This window comes from Pithys albifrons, chromosome 32, assembly GCF_047495875.1.
Source record: "Pithys albifrons albifrons isolate INPA30051 chromosome 32, PitAlb_v1, whole genome shotgun sequence".
Lineage (NCBI taxonomy): Eukaryota > Metazoa > Chordata > Aves > Passeriformes > Thamnophilidae > Pithys > Pithys albifrons.
In genome coordinates this window covers 991538-1008629 of record NC_092489.1, presented here as the reverse complement: position 1 = coordinate 1008629, position 17092 = coordinate 991538, and the positions used below count along the sequence as shown (strand labels likewise).

General features: G+C 51.1%; 2 protein-coding genes across 2 annotated transcripts in view; one reads left to right on the top strand and one right to left on the bottom strand.

Moving 5' to 3' along the window:
- The window catches only part of LOC139684146 (uncharacterized), an 800710-nt gene extending 790852 nt beyond the window's left edge, over window positions 1-9858 (bottom strand). Inside the window, 3 exon segments of the mRNA XM_071579747.1 lie at window positions 8221-8231; window positions 8616-9530; window positions 9719-9858. Coding sequence (XP_071435848.1) covers window positions 8221-8231; window positions 8616-9530; window positions 9719-9770 — 978 coding nt within the window. The 5' untranslated portion in view covers window positions 9771-9858.
- The window catches only part of LOC139684145 (uncharacterized), a 1342464-nt gene that overhangs the window by 692901 nt on the left and 632471 nt on the right, over window positions 1-17092 (top strand). The window lies entirely within an intron of this gene.

The window sequence follows — 17092 nt, the reverse complement described above, 5'->3', positions numbered from 1 at the left end:
GCTTTTTCTAACAATTTGAACACCTACTGCAAATAGGAAAAATTGTTAAAAAGTTTAAATTCTGTTTAATACCTTTGTTCCTGAGCTCATTAGTGTTTTCCCTGTTAACAATTCCCTTCATGGTATGAATGAGTGTGTTGTTCGTTGCTTTTACTCCTACCTGCATTAACTATCAGTGTTTCAATGAGTTTCTCTATAATTTACTGCACTCCAATGGCTCAAGGAGAAGCCAGCACTGGAGTTGTGGTGTTGGGAAGTGGTGAGACTCCTGCAGTGGCAGCTGAGGTGACTTGGCTGGGAAGGGTCACACAAAGCTCTCTCCTCACTCTCTCCCTTCTCGGCCTGTTTTCCTCAAAGCTGCAGCACTTGCAAGTTACATTGGAGTGACATGTAAATAATGGATAAAATCAGAATTTTAAAATGATCAACAGTTCTCTTATTGCAGCTTATTAATGGAACCTTCACACAATTGGTAAAACACTTATTTAAGTTGTCAAGTACAGAAATGACACTATTTTTATAGAATTTGTTAATTTTTAGCATTAAGTACTAGCAATTGTTTTAAGCTTTTGTTTGTCTTAGTAATGATAATCCAACCAAGCAAGCAAATTCAAAGGTAGCCTTACTAACCTTTCTCTAAATTATTGATATCCATGACAGGAACCAAGACAATGGAAGTTTTACAGATGTAATAATTTTTGCTGAGTGTTCAAATAATCATGCCCTGTATTTTTATGGATCCACACCCAGCAAATATCCAGAGATAACTCTCTTATTTGCCATGCAAGAACAAGAAAAAAAGGGGCAGTATTTGCTTGTATGTGTGTGAAAGAATTTTTGAACATTAAACGGAACATGAAGGAGAGATACGTCCACGTTTTAGAAAATTATATTCTTATCAAAGCAGCAACTCAAGAAACAAGGAAAAGTGTGAGGTGAAGACAAGCACAATTTCTCATTTCATAATTATAAGGCAGAGCAAGTAAATTCCTAAGGCTGTTTTGAGTGATTGCATGAATGGGGGCTGGCCTGGATGGATGTGTGTGAGTACAGGAATCATGTATGGATGAGACTCCTGAATGCACTTACCCCACTGACAGAGCCACAACTCCCCCATCTATGCACAGGGACCCACAGACAAAAGTACAAAGTTATTCATTTGCAGAAATACTTACATTAAAGTTAAAGGTGAAAGAAAACAGAAACCTTAAAAAATAATTAAAGCTATTTGTGTGATTAAGATTATTCATTTATAAGTCAATTTATTTGAAGATTTTAAGGTTATCTTAAATAAAGATTCATAAGAATTGATTCTGAATGAAACAGTGATCATTCTAAATCAATACATATAGGCTTTAAGGACTTCAGTAACCTTTGGATGACTTGTTTATCTTGAAACCCTAGTTGGAAAAACATTTATTCTGGTATTGATGGGTCTGTATTAATGGGTCTGTTTGCATTTTTGTATTATGCTCTGAATATTTTCTTTATTTTCTTGTATACAGTGTATGATTTATTGTAATTTTAAAAGTTTCAGTTTTTCAGTTTCAAAACAAGAAAGGCCGAGATGTAGGAATGGGAGTTTTGGAGATGGCAGATGTGGAGTTAAATTTCCTGAACAGCAACCCTTGGAGATAAGCAAAGGACAGCTGATCTTCTGCCACTGGCAGGCCCAGGCACCAGAACACCACAGGCTGTTTGTGTTTGCATGTGTGTATTCTGTCTGCCCTCACCCTCCAACACCCCCCACCTGCTGGGTCTGTGTTCCATTTGCAAGGAGGTCAAAGCCCTGATTCACCCCCCATGGGGGAGAATATCAGTAACCCTGCCCCTGCCTCAGTCTCTGCCTCTGAGCTCTGTATATTGTCATGTGAAACTCAATAAAATGCTTCCCTTGGCCTGAACTGCGGATTGGCTTTGTGGTTTGACTCAGGGGGAGCCTTATTCCTCAGGACAGCAGGGCACTTGCCCAGCCAGTTTACAGCCCCTGTGCTGCTGCCCAAGAGTCCATGCACAGGGAACAAAGAGCATTGGGTGGTGTCGTGTCCATGGCTTGCCAAACAGCAACCAATTCAGCCAAGTGGCTGCTGCCTCCTTCCCCCTCAGCCACCAACTGTGTGTGTGGGGCTGCAGTGAGTGCTGCAGCTTTCCAGCATGCTCTGCCACGGCGAATCCCTGCCCTGCCCTCAGGAAACCATGCTGTTTGTTTCTGAGTGTCTGTGAGCTGATTGGAGGGCTTTCCCCACCCACCTATTTGATAGTTGGGCATGTTGTGGGTCCCTTGGTCAGGCTCTGTGTGTCTTTGAATCACTAACTCTTCTGTTCTGACCCCTGTTCAAACTGAGCCTTTCTATGGGTAACTCTGTACAGTGGCTTAAGTGGCACTGCTAAACCAGGTACATGTGATCTCCAGCACCCAACAAAACTTAAAAAGTGCTGCACTCCTTTCTTATCCTCTGGAATGGGCGAGGTTTGAATGCTGGCCAAGGCTTCCTCTAAGAATTTTTGAATACTGTGTGTCCATTTAATTTCCAAATATTTGAATTCTTGGACTGGACCCTGTATTTCAGTGGGATTCACTGCCCATCCACAGCACCTTAACAAGGCAAGGATGGCATCCAGTTGTTGTTGCACCTGATGGTGATCAGGTCCCTGTACCAGGATACCATCTGTGCCCTGAAGGATCTGTACCTGGGCAGGTGCAGTGTGTTGTGCTCCAGTGCAGTGTGTGGCTTGGGGACAAAAGGCAGGGCTGTGCTTGTAGCCCTGGGGAAGATGGGTGAAGGTGTCCTGGTTCCCACCCCACGGAAATGGGAATGGATCCTGTGCCCTGGGTGAAACTGGAATTGTGAGAAATGCATTGGCTGCATCAATAACAGTGTCCCCTGTCCCTGGATGTGCCTGGGGGTGGGGCACTGATGTTGCAGCTTCAGGAACAGCAGCACTTGTGGGGGGTGTCTGTTTGTTCACTGCCCTGGAATCTCCAGTCACCCACCAGCTGCCACCCGAGTCCTTCACAGCCCAGACAGGGCTGTGAACAGGAGAATGTCCATGACAGACACCACCTGCTTGGAACAAAGCATTGAGAGAGGCTTGAATTTGTGCATGTCCTCCCAGAATCTTACACTGTTTTATGTTTACAATTTCTGTAGCTGTGGGAATGTTTGCTTCTTGTTGTGTAAGTCCCACAGTGACAGCTCTGGCATGGAGCCACTGTGTGGCACCAAATTTCTGATATGTACCTCTGATTTCTAAGGATGTACCTCATAATATATGTATTTATATGATGTATTCACTGTTTGAAGCAATAACAGAATATCTGTGAGGGTCTCAGTGCCCAATTTGCATTTCCAATTTAGTCATTTTCTCAGTTACTGGTTGATCCCCCAGCCCCCACACCAGGGCAGTTTTTCTCTGTGTTTTGTCTGGATTGCTGTGAATTACAGTGACCTCCCCCCGTGTACAGAAGCACTCAGACCCCCTGTTTATTCCCACGAGACCACCAGATGGGACACTAGGTGAAGGGGTGAGGATCGTCTCTAAACTCACATCATTCCGGTGTGGGGGCTTGGTCTCTTCCCTGTTCAGTTTTTATGTGTCTCTCTGCCTCAGCTTCAGCTTTTTGTTTAATTTCTGATGTAACCAACAGCACCTGCCCATTCATCAGGTGTGACTGAGCCGCTCTTTGGATCATGGATGGGGAGTTTGCACAAATTCTCCTCAGTAATTCACACTCCCATGGGGTCTTTGGCCTCCCACAGTTCAAACTTAATGCCTGTACAAGTTTGTAGTTTATCCCACAGTGCACTCCACAGTTCCTGTGTCCACCCTGGTGGCTCCACTGGAGGAGCCACAGACTGAGGCTTTTTTAAAGAACATCTCTACACTACAAACACAACACAACAACAAACTATTCTACACAGGCAAAACACACAGATTATCACAACACTTCCAACAAAAATGAAAACTCATAACACACTTCACTCGATATCGTCCTGTGACACCACACACACAAAGGACTGAGGGGTTTTTGCTGACTGTGCTATCACAGCACTGACTGCAAAGGGACTCAGGTTACACCTACAAAATCTACACTGTGCAATAACAAAAAAGTATGGCACTGTCTCCACAGCAGATACAAGAAAAACACTGATATGAGTTGTGGCCACGCACATACTGAGAACAGCATCTCTTGTTGCAGCTCCGCATCCACTGACTGAGCCCTGTCTGTGTTCCCTGGGGAACAGTGTCTGTCAGTCCAGCTGTGCCCTGCACTGACCGAGCCCTGTCTGTGTTCCCTAAGGAACAGTGTCTGTCAGTCCAACTGTGCCCTGCACTGACTGAGCCCTGGGTTTTATGCCCTGGGAAACAGTGTCTGTCAGTCCAGCTGTGCCCTGCACTGACTGAGCCCTGGGTTTTATGCCCGGGGGAACAGTGTCTGTCAGTCCAGCTGTGCCCTGCACTGACTGAGCCCTGGGTTTTATTCCCTGGGGAACAGTGTCTGTCAGTCCAGCTGTGCGCTGCACTGACTGAGCCCTGTCTGTGTTCCCAGGGGAACAGTGTCTGTCAGTCCAGCTGTGCCCTGCACTGACTTAGCCCTGGGTTTTATGCCCTGGGGAACAGTGTCTGTCAGTCCAGCTGTGCCCTGCACTGACTTAGCCCTGGGTTTTATGCCCTGGGGAACAGTGTCAGTCAGTCCAACTGTGCCCTGCCCTGACTGAGCCCTGGGTTTTATGCCCTGGGGAACAGTGTCTGTCAGTCCAGCTGTGCCCTGCACTGACTGAGCCCTGGGTTTTATGCCCTGGGGAACAGTGTCTGTCAGTCCAGCTGTGCCCTGCACTGACTGAGCCCTGGGTTTTATGCCCTGGGGAACAGTGTCAGTCAGTCCAACTGTGCCCTGCCCTGACTGAGCCCTGGGTTTTATGCCCTGGGGAACAGTGTCTGTCAGTCCAGCTGTGCCCTGCACTGACTTAACCCTCTTCACCTCTGTGTCAGTTTTTGTGCTCTCAGAAGCTCACCCTCATTGCCAATTTTCTGTTACAGGTTCAGGAGGATTCCCACGCTGTATTTAGGCAGGATGAGGTGCTGTTTTGTTCTGTGACTGGCCTTGATGCCTCTGAGAGTCTGTTCTTCTCTTGGAAAGTGATGGAAAACAAGAACTGATAATGAGTGATTTCGGCCCTGAAGGAGAAGCATCTTGTGTACACAGGGACTGTTTTGCAGCCTGGCTGCTTGTTGACAGCCACTCAAGGATGAGTCAAGGAGAAAAGGGTGAGGAAGATGATGAAAATTCCTGACCGACCAAGAAAGGGAGACCCTCGATAGACACTATGCAGGCTCAGGGGGTCTCCAGTTACACAATGGGGGGAGGGAGTGGTGGCCTCTCTCTGGGCTGTGCTGGCCACAGACACCCAGACAGATGTCCCAGAGCGAGTGTATCCAAACAGACAGTCCCTGCTCCAGGAGGAGGTGTGTGCTGGCACCGAGGACAGCGGTGCCTTCCACGGGGACGCTGCTGAGCGTGTTGAGCCACCCAAAGCCAAGGATGCAGCAGCTGCTCAGACTGGGGATCCTGAGCACACTGGGATCGGGACAGGAACTGTGTGAGAGGTACAGGAACTGTGTGAGTGGTGTGTGAGTGAGTAGGAGTTCTCTTGGGGTTTGGTTTTTGTTCCCTCTTCTCAGTTTTTCTTCTTTCCTTTGCTATTTCACTTGAATAAATGCTGTTTACTCATATTTTAAATGGTGGCATAGTTTCAGCTCAGAGTCCTTCTGAACCCTCCCTAGAACAAATATCCTGAGAAACATTGAGATCAACCACTAAGAACTATAAAACATCAAGACTCAGCCAAACAATAGTTCAAACAATGATCATTCTGTCCCTGAAAAGAGTCCCACAAATTTCCTCTCTCTGGTCTATCCACTCTGGGGTTCTGGGGGTCTCCCCTGTTCAGGATGGGAGTCTCACTTAGAGATGCCAAAGGTGCTGGGGGGTTTGGGAATCATTTCTGCCCTGACTCTGCTTCAGGGTGCCATTCCCAGAGATTCCTCCTCTTTGGGTTCTCCAATTTTTTGACTCAGTGGTCACTCCTGTGCGGACTCCCCCTTCCAGGCTGCTGGGGGGGCCTCCAGCTCAGCTTTTGCCCCTCTCCCCTCCTCATCTCTAGAACCTGAGATTAGCTCAGTGGGTTAAAACTTGGTTGGAATAATGCCAAGGTCATAAGTTCAATCCCCTGTGTGGGCCATTGACTTAAGAGTTGGACTCGATCCTTGTGGGTCCCTTCAAACTCAGAATAGTCTGTCTGTCTGTGAAGTCTGTCTGTGAAGTCACCGGGCACCTGGTGTCCATCAAAAGCTACAAAACACTGAGATTCTGACAAAAAACCTTCACAAATATCAAAACTAAAAAACATCAAGTTTAAGCCAAAACCCACTTCAAAATATGAAGATTAACCCAAAAATATCTCTCTCAGGAAATACCCTTTTCTGCTATTTCCGTTTCAGTGTTCTGGTTTCCACCCTGTCTGGGCGGCCAGAGGACCCACCTGTATTGGGATTGGTGGGTACTATTTCTCTCTCAGCCTTAGGTGTAAACTTGGGGCACAGGGTGTGACTCTTGGGGATGGGCCTGTGCAGGGCTGAGGGTTGGACTCCATGATCCTTGAGGGTCCCTTCCCACTCAGCACATTCTGGGATTCTGTGACAACAGCTGGGCTGGTCCCAGTGCATGAGGAGCCTCATCCCCCAGAAAGAACTGTGGGTGCCCCTGTGTGTGGAGGGGTCCCAGCCCCACCCCAGCAGGCCTGGAGGAAGGAGGGACACCCTCCTGCAGGTGGGATGTGCATCAAACTTGGGCCTTCCACAAGCCACTTGTAACACTTCAAAACTGGGCATTATAACCCCCCTCAGGTCCCAGTGGAGCCAGGGGGTTCCTTGCAAACCCCAGAATGAGGGGGGGACTCCCAAGAGCTATTTAGAACCCCTAAAAATTGGTTGAAAACAGCAGGATTTTTCTGTCAATAGGGTCATCTCATCCCCCCAAAATGCAAGAGGTTCAACTCAGCCCAGAAAAAAGAGGAGGGAAACCCTCAAAAGATATTTAAAGCCCCATGAACTGGTGGGAAGCAGCAGGATCCCCTCAAAAAGAGCTCCCTGTGTCCCTTCCTGTGGGGCCCCACTCCAAGTGCTGATGTCACATGTACCCCACACTCCCTCACAGTACCCCCCTCAGGACAGGAGGGCACCGCAGAAGCGCCCTCAGTTTTTCCACACATCCCATCTCTTGTCTCCCAATCCCCAACCCATTCCCCTCCAAGTCCCATCCCAACCCTCCCAATTTGCATCCAAGCCCTCCCAATTTTATCCCATCCTCCCTGGGTTTGTAGCATCCCCTTCTCCTGCTGCTGACTCCCCCTAAGTGGATTCAAGTTGGATTAAACCATTTTGGGATGGGATTGAGTCATTTCAAGTTGGCATGGAGACATTTTGGGGTGGGATTGAGGTGTTATGAGCTGACAGATCAATCCCTCTCAGATATTGGACTGCAAAATGATGGAGAAATGTCAGTCGGTCGGACACCTCCAATTATGGGGAAGATTCTCCCAAATCCTCACAGAACCCTGAAATCTTCCTGAATATCCCTTTGAACCCCAAATTCCTGACCCAATTCCCAGGAGAATGGTGGAAATTTAGATGTCTTTGTTCAGTTTCTTTTTTTTAATCCCAGTTTCAGGTGATTTGATAGGATGAAGATGGATCAAATAAAATAAAATAAAATAAACCAAAAAAAATGAACCATGTGAATGTGCATGGGGTTGGGTTGGGTGGCCCACAGAGAGGCAGAGCAACAGAGAATTGGAATTATGGAATTATTGAGTTTAGAAAACTTCTGAAACACCATTCAGGATTCCTTGAGGCCACAAGATAAACTAAGGGTATGGAGCAGGGGAGATTTTTAGGGTCAAAAGTCAGCAACTCCCCCTTCCCAATGAATTTCCCACTTCAGTCTGTGTCCCCATATGTGATGGTTTTGATGTGGCAAAATGCCAAGTAATCATTTCAGAGGCAAAGTCTCCTCTTCTGTCCCCCAAAAACCAAAACACAGGACATAGTTCAGCAGAACAAGGTGTATTGAACAGAAAATAAAATAGAAACCAAGTCAAAAGAAACTACAGACTAAGAATAAAAGGTAGCAAGAACAAACAGGAAATAAATTTCAACTTCCCCAGTATCTTCGTCTCCCCCCAGGAGCTGTGCAATGCCAACAAACGCTTTGCTCATCCGGCAAGAAGAAGAAGGAAAATCCCTCCTCCCTCTCTTCTGCTATCTGAGATGATGTCAGAATATGGGATGCAATAGAGTTGGCCAGTAGGAGTCAGCTGATTGTCCAAGGCCTTGCTCTAAAAGCTACAGCCTTAATCTGGGCCTAACTAAACCCATGACACCATGGATGTTCCTCCCCCTGGGTTAATTCAAGTGCCCACGGAGAACCATGAGGATGTGGAGACCACCAGCCAGGGGTCTTCCTTATGTGGCTCACAAGGAATGTGCGTGATAGAGATGAAGCAGCAGATGAGGATTTCCCACAGTTGGGGCACTCGTGGGTCTTCCCTTACTGGTGGGTTGGAGTTTAGTCAAAGTAGAGCTGTGGGTGAAGCTCTTTTCACACTCGTCACACTCCTAAGGCCTCTCTCCAGTGTGGATACGCCGGTGCCTGATGAGGGTGGAGTTCCGATTGAATCTCTTCCCGCAGTCGGTGCAGCAGAAGGGCCTCTCGTCCGTGTGTGTGCGCTGATGCTCGAGGAGAATTGAGCTGGTCTGAAACCTCTTCCCACACTCGGAACACTCAAACGGCCTCTCCCCAGTGTGGGTCATCCGGTGGTTGATGAGCTCAGAGTTACGGATGAAGCTCTTCCCACAGTCCCCACATTTGTGAGGCCTCTCACCGGTGTGGGTGCCCCGGTGCCTGATGAGGTTGGAGCTCTGGCTGAATCTCTTCCCGCAGTCGGAGCAGCAGAAGGGCCTCTCCCCCGTGTGTGTGCGCTGATGTACGAGGAGACTGGAGATGGTTCGACACCTCTTCCCACACTGGGAACACTCATAGGGACATTCCCCAGTGTGGATCATCTGGTGGCTGATCAGGTGGGAGCTCTGACTGAAGCCCTTCCCACATTCCCTACAGGTGTAGGGCCATTCCCCAGTGTGGATGTGCTGGTGGCGAATCAGGTGGGAGCTCTTGCTGAATCCCTTCCCACATTCCAAGCACTTGTAGCGCTTCTCCCTGTTCTGAAGCTGCTGCTGCAGCCCCACCTCAGAGCTCTGGTTGAAGCTCTGGCCATCTTTCCCACACTGGGTGGCTCTATCCTGCTCAGAGGACCCAAAACTTGGTTGAGAGCTTCTCCTCCTGAGGGATCTCCGCCGCTTTTTCTCCTCTGTGACTTCCTGCTCTGTGGAGCTTTTCAAAATGGCCTCTGCCACCAGGTTCTGCTGGGGGGATTTGTCCTCCGTGCTCCCCTTGCTCAGCTCGGGGCCTGGGGCAGGAAGGAACAAGGACACTCAGGGCATTTGCCTCCGGCCCACAGGGAAGACCAAGGACATCCCCCCAAACCCGGCCCCGGCAGGACGGCGTCGGCAGCGGGGTTGTCCTGCAGCCGGGGCCATGCTGGGCTGGAAGATGCAGCACAAGAGAGGGGCAAAAGGGCACTGACTTCCACCTCACCTGCCTGGGGGTCCCGGGGCATCTTCCTCTTCCTCGCAGCCTCCTCCTCCATCTGGTCAAGCTTTGGAAAGGTAAAATCCTGGTTTTTTTGGGGAAAAAGAAGGTGTGAGCACAATGGGTTGGGGGTTCCTCTTGCCCCAATCCATCTCTAGAAATCACTGGGCTCCTCGTGGCCTAAAAAACCTCTAAAACACCAAGATTCAGCCCAAAAAACCCTCCCAGAAGTTCTTTGTCTTTGGCCTCTCTTCTTTGGGTTTCTGGGTGTCCCTCCTGTCCTGGCTGCTGGGGGTCTCCTGTGCATTGGGGGTCCTGCCTCTCCAGGGTTCCCACCCTCTCAAGGCTGCCGGGGCTCCAGGACCCCCCTACCTGCCCATTCCTGGTTTTCCAGCCCCCAAACCCCCAATTTCTTTGACACCAGGATCCCTCTGACCCCTCTTTCCCACCCATCCCACATCTCCCAGACTCCACACTCCCTTTTCCTTTAACCTGACCCCCCCTGGACTCCTCTTTCTGCACCCCCAATAATCTTTCCCCACCTCCAGTCCTTCTTCTTCTTCACTTTGGGCCCCTCCTGTTCCCACATTTCCAGTCAGTGGGAAGCCCATGCACCCCCTTATCCTGCACCAATATCCACCTTCACCCCCTTTTCTTGGCATCCCACCTTTTGCAGTCCCCACACCCCTCTTTTTCTTGACTCTGGGACCCCCACTCCTGCATTTCCCAGACCACAGACTCTCCCCTTTATGGGACACTGGGAATTCATTTGAACCCCTTTTTCCGGCTATTCTGGGTGTCCTTACCCCATGACTCCCTTTCTGTGGCATCAGGGACCCCTGGAACCCCTTTCCTGAGCACAGAGGCCCTCTGGACTTGCATCCCACCCCTCCAATCCCTTACACCCCTTTCCTTGGCCCTGGTACTCCGTGAAAATCCCCTCCCCCAGCACTGTGTCCCCCCTGCACCCACAAGATTCAGCCCAAAACATCAAGACTCAGCCAAAATAATCTCTGCCACGAGTTCCCCCTCTCTGGTCTTTGGGGGGTCCCCTGTCCGGGCTGCTGGGGGTCCCCCGTGTACTGGGAGGCCCCCTCCCCAACCTGCCAATGAAGGGTCTGACCCAGGAACACCAACCCCACCAAGGGGGGGTCCCGCATCCCCTTGCCCACCAAGGGGCTCTGCCAGGAACCGACACTGGAACCCCCAAAAACACCTCCCAGGGACCCCAAGAGCCCCCAAGGGGCATTCCCAGCTCCGCTTTGGGGTCCCTCAAGCCCCAACCATCCCCCTGAATCACAAACCAACCACCGAGAGCCCCCCCAGGCTATTCGGGGCTCGGCTCGGGGGTCCCGCAGCACTTTGTCGGGGCCCTTTGCCGTCCCTGTGTGCAGCTCTGGCCCCGCCCCACGGCAGCCCCAGCGCGGGCTCCAAGGAGCGGCACATCCCGGTGCCCTTGGGGGCTTTGTCCGGGCCCACCCTGGCGCTCGTGTTTCATGGCACAGCCTTTATGGCCCTTGGTGGGGCAGCGGGGGAACTGTGGAGTTTGGGGGGCCCCTTCTCTTTCCCATCCTGTTCTCCAGGTGACTTGAAACCTCCGCATGTGCACTCGGAGCACCAAAAGAGGTAAAGGAGGAGCGTGGCTGTCCCCTGCACTTCTGCCAGTGATGCCCCTGGGTCGACCCCGCTCACTTTATCAGCAGGGGAGGCCCGGCAGGGCAGACACAGCAGTTGTGGGAGCCATTGTGGGCGCTGGGTTTTGAGAGAACAGTTCTACCCGTCCGCCGGCGCCGCCAGGTCTGCCTGTGGAGGGGCAGAGAAGGGATGGAGGCCCGCGGGTTAAAGAGAAGGTGCGCCAGAGACAGAAGGTCTACCGAGGGGACCGGGAGACAACAGGTCTGCCCGGCGGACTGAGGGAGAACAGGTCTACCTGTCTGGCAAACTGAGAACAGGTCTACCCGTCGGGCAAAAGGAGAACAAGTCTACCCATCGGACATAGAATGGGACTACCCGGCAGTCTCACGGAGAACAGGTCTACCCGCCGGAGCGAGAGAGAACAGGTCTACCCGTCCAGCTGTATCCAGCCGGCTCAGAGAGAACAAGTTTACCCACACACCCTAATACACGTGGGTCCCTCAGCATCCCAGACAGGGGCGAACCCTGAACCACAAAGTGAAAAGACCAGAGGAGGGGAACTTCTGGGAGGGGTTTTTGGGTTAATCTCCATATTTTGGAGTGAGCTTCGGATGAATCTTGTTGTTTTGCAAGTTTGATGTTGATGAGGGGTTTTTTGGCCTGAATCTCGGTAGTTTGGAGCTTATTATGGACACCAGATGTCTGGTGACCTCTGGAGATGGGGAGCAGAGACAGGTGATAGTGGAGCTGGGGGATAGTGGAGCTTCTCCTCTGACTCTCTGCTTGGGGAGGTGATTCCAAAGACCCCTCTCTCTCTAGGTTGCTGAGGGTGCCCCCTCTCTGGAATCCCCGTTTTGCGGTCCCAGGGGGCTCCCGAGCACCCACAGCAGAGGGTCAGGGGCAAAAGTACCCCTGGGACTCTCAGTAGTCCTGAGTGGGAACCTGAAGAGGGGAATCCCAGAAACCCAAAGGGGTCAGATCACGGAGTCAGACCCCTGAAATTCCCGGGATCTCCAGCAGCCTGGAAAAGGACAAACCCCAGACAGGGGACCCCAAAACACAAGTCACCCCCAACAGCCTAGACAGGGGGGACCCCCAGAGCCCCAAAGTGGAGAGACCAGAGACAGCAAAATTCTGGGAGGGTTTTGGGGAGGTGAATCTTGGTGGTTGGAATTGCTTTCATCTTAATTTCATATTTTAGAGGGGGTTTTAGCCAAATTTTGATGGTTTGGGGTTTTAGGAGATTTGTGCCAGGCACCTCCATCTGGGGGAATGGGAGGATCCCAAGAGTTTCCACCATCCAGGGATGCTCCTCAAGCAAATCCCCCTTTGGGGCTTGTTCCCCACACTGTGGCCACCCCTCACTCACTCACACCGTTCCCTTTTCCAAGAGCATCATCCCCAAATGGCTCCTTTCAGCTTCTAGAAAAAAAACCAATCGATAAATCCCATTTTCCTGCTTCTTAGGCCTGCCCATGTGTCTCACTCAGCTTCAGTTCTCCCTCTTTCAGTTGTCATTTTAAAATCCCAGTTTTGGAGACATGGCATGGTTTGAAGGGTCTGGGAGGCTTTTGAGGGGCCCTGGGGTGGTTTTGCAGGGTCTAGGGACAGTCTGGGGGTTCTGGTAGGCAGTTCAGGGGGATCCTGGGGTGGTTTGGGAATGTCTGGAAGTAGCCAGGGGGTCCTGGATTGGTTTGGAGAGACTGGGAGGGAATTGGGAGGGGGGTGGGGGGGGGCTTGATGTGGTTTGGGGGTCGTGGCGTTGTTTGAGGGGGGGGGTGTCTGGGTAGGAGTCTGGGGGGAGGTTGAGGGAATTTAGGGAGTGTTACGTGTCCTAGAAGGGTGTTTGGTGGGTCCTGCCATGCTTTGGGGGTCTGGGAGAGGGTTTAGGGCAGTCCTGGGGGTAGTTCAGGGAGTCCTGGGCAGTTTAGACTGTCTGGGAGAGTTTTGGAATTCTGGGAAGGGGATTTAAGGTAGTTCGGAGGTTCCTGGGCATTTTAGACGGTCTGGGAAAGAATTGGTGGTCTGGGAGGGGGTTTGGGGTATCTCTGGGGTGTTTGAAGGGCCGAGGGCGTTTCAGAAGCTCGGGAGAGTCCAGGGGGGAATTTGGGGCATCCTGGGGGGGCGTCCAGAGAGTTTTGGGGGTCCCGGGTGGGGGTTTGGGGCTCTCAGAGGTATTTTCGGGGGGGATTTGGGGCGTTCTGAGGCGCATCCCGGGGTGGGGGGAGGGGCTTACCCGGCTTCTTCACCTTCACGGCCAAAACGGCCCCGGCGGCGTCTCGGGCGTCTGTGAGGGGTTGGCGGGTCGGGAGGGACCCCCAAAACCCTCCCTGAGTCCTCCAAATGCCCCCAAAATAGTCCCAAATTTTTCCGAAATCACCCCAAACTCGCCGCCATTGCTCACCTGTCCCGGCATCGCCCTCGAGTTCCGCCCTCCGACTACTCTGCCTCTGACTGGTTGTCTTCCGTGCCCGTCTCCGCTCCCAGCCAATCATCTTTCAGCAATGCAGCGCGCGGTGACGGCGCATGGACACCCGCGCCATTTTGAGCCTGTCCCATACTACAACTCCCGTCATACACCGCGGCCGGTTCTGGCCAATCACAGGTGGGACTACAACTCCCGTCTCCCCGACGCCCAATCGGGTCGGTCCCAGCTGGTTTGCGGCCCCCCAAGTGACCCCCGGACCCCAAACTGCCCCAGAAGTGCCCCTCGGACTCCCAAGTTCTAACCCAATACCCACTCTGGACCATCAAATTCCCTCCCTGGGCCCCTCAGTGCACCCCAAGTTTATCCAGGACTCACAAGTGTCCCCTGAACGACTCTTTGAACCCCCACATTCCATCCTTGGACCCCCAAGTTTCCCCAAGTGACTCCTCGGACCCCTCAAGTGCCCCCCCAGTGCTCATAAAATCTCCCCCAGACCCCCATGAGACCCCCAAGTGCCCCCCAACTGACCCTCAGACCCCAATTCTACCCCAAATCTCCCAAATCCCCCCAGCCCCCCCTTCTCATGGGGCCCTTTCCCAGGATTTGGGGCTCCAAAGGGGGCACTTGGGGAGCCGGGGGGATTTGGGGGCACTTGGGGGGCTGGTGAGTTGGGGAAGGGATTTGGGGCGGGATTTACAATTTGGAGGGGAATTAAGGGAATTTTGGGTGGAATTCAGGGAATTTTAAATGAATTTAGAAGAGGTTGGGTGGAATTAAAGGAATTTAGAGTGGAATTAAATAATCTTTGTGTGAAACTAAGGGGGGGGGTTGTTGAATTTTAGGGATTTGCAATGAAATACTGAGGATTCTAAGAAACATTCATGTATTTTTGAGTGGAGTTAAGAGATTTGGGGTAGATTTAGGGATATTTGGGGTAGAAATTAATAAAACTTAGATGGAATTAGGAAGTTTTGAAGTGGAAATAGGGAGATTTGGAGAATGTTAGAAAAAATTAAAGTGATTTTGCGTGAAATAAATGGGATTGGAGAGATTTAAAATTTATTAAGAGAGTTCTGGGTGAAATTAATGAGGATCTTCAGTAAAATTAAGGGAATTTGGTTTGGAATTGAAAATTTGTGGTGAAATGAGATCAATTTTATGTGAGGGAATTTCAGTGGAATTCAGGAGATTTGTGGTAAAATCTCAGGATTTTGATGCATTTATAGGGGTTTGAGGTGGAATTAAGGCACCTTTGAGTACAACCAGTGTGGTGTGAGGTGAAAGTCAGGGGAGGTTTCAGTGGAATTAAAGGAATTTTGAGAGGAGTTACAAGACTTTGAGGGGGATCTTGGGGTTTGGGGGAAAACTGGGGGTACTTTGGGTGAAATTCTGGGGAATCTAGAAGAGATTAAGAGACTTTTGAATGGAATGAAGGGATTTGGGAAGGAGCCAGGAGGCTTGATGGCACCATGGGAGATGATGGGACAGAGCAGGTGAGATTTTTTTGGGGTGTGAAATCCATAAATCCCCTTTTCCCAATGAATTCCCAAAGTCCGTGTCCTGATGGATGTTCCCCCACCTCCACTCACGCAAGTGCCCACAGGGAACCAGGAGAGTGTGGAGACTTCCAACCAGGTGTGTTCCCAATTTGGGTCACTGGGAATGTGGGTCACCAGGTTGTTCCCAATGTTCCAGGTTCAGGAGGATTCCCTGCACAAAATAAAAGACACTAAAACACAGCTGAGGTAGCAAAGCAAATTTCTTGGTGAGCAAAGCCAATGGATCCTGTTCCTTGGCACACAAACAGCACATCCCCAGCCCTGCAATCTCCCCAAGCCAATGGATCCTGTTCCTTGGCACACAAACAGCACATCCCCAGCCCTGCAATCTCCCCAGCCCGCGGGGCAGGAGCAGCAGGTGCAGCAGCACTGGCGGCAGGGCAGGCAGGCAGTGCCCCTTCAGGCCGGGCCCTGCACCAAACCAGGCCCAGCTGGGCCTCCTCACCCCCAGCCCAGCCCACCCCTCCTGGCTCCTCTCTCTGCAGGGCAGCTTTGCCAGCTGCAGCACCAGCCCCTGCGTGCCCATCGCACCAGCCCAGGCTGCAGCAGCTCAAGGGGCTGACTCCGGGACAACAACGGCTCTGCCCGTCATTCTTCCTGGGGCACAGCCCAAGCTCTCAGCACTTCCAGCTTTCACTGATGGCTCTTTCTCCAGGCCTCAGTTCTCCACAGGCAAACTCTGCACTGTTTTCTCACACCACATTGACGAGCACAACCACAGACCAAACATGACAGGCCCAGACACGACTCTGGTCCCTGACACAAAACCTGCTCAGAATAAAAAGCTTCCTCTGCTTCTGGGGATTGGGAGGATAAGGCTTAGCCACAGTCTGTTCTATTTGCATGTATTACAGTTTGTCACATGATTATGGAGCACAAACTCAGGCTGGGTGGAGAATGGATTGAGAGCAGCCCCAAAGAGGAGAAGGACTTGGGGCTGGTGATGGATGAGAAGCTCAGGCAGCTCTGCTTGGCTGGGCAGGGAAGCCACTGGCAAGAGCCCAGTGCTCCCTGAGCATCCCAGCAGGGGCAGTGTCTCCTCTGGGCCAGCGAGGGGCTGGGAGAGGGGTCTGGGACAGTGTCAGAGCCCAGAGGGACCCTCCAGCAGAGACCAGATGGTGTAAATCCAGTGTGCTGGTTGGACCTGCTTGCAGCTGTCTGTCTCTCACTGAGAACTAACTGGGGTCTCCCTCATTCAATCTCCTTTCAGAATGGGATTTAGGGAACAGACCTGAAGCCTCCCTGCAGGGTCCTCTTTACTCCTGCAGCCCCTGACACTGCAGGTGTGACAATGATGGGCTGAGTAGAATTTTCAGGCTCCCATGAAACCACAAACAGATACATCTAAAATAGGCAGTGCACAAAGACATTTCTGGAACAGATCTGATAAAAATTTATGCTGTATAAATTCCATTTCTCATTTTTCCACCTGAATTTTATCAGTAAAATTGCAATTTCCTCTTTTGATCAGTGCCATCCACAGTGCATTTCTGACAGTGAACTCAGTGTTTAGTCTCAGATGTAGCCATCAGCAGACATTGGAATGCCCACAAGCCCCTGAGCACTAAGGCAAGGAGAGTTAGGGCCATCCAGGCCTCATTTGCAGCACTCAAACACAGCCCTGTTGCTGGTGATCTTGAAATAGAATAAAATTCCAGAGGCCATCTCAGAAAATGCCTGTGTAGTGTCAAAAAAAATTAAATTATCCACCCTCCCCTCCTGCATGGACCTCTGGCCAACAGTTCCTGCCCACTCCTG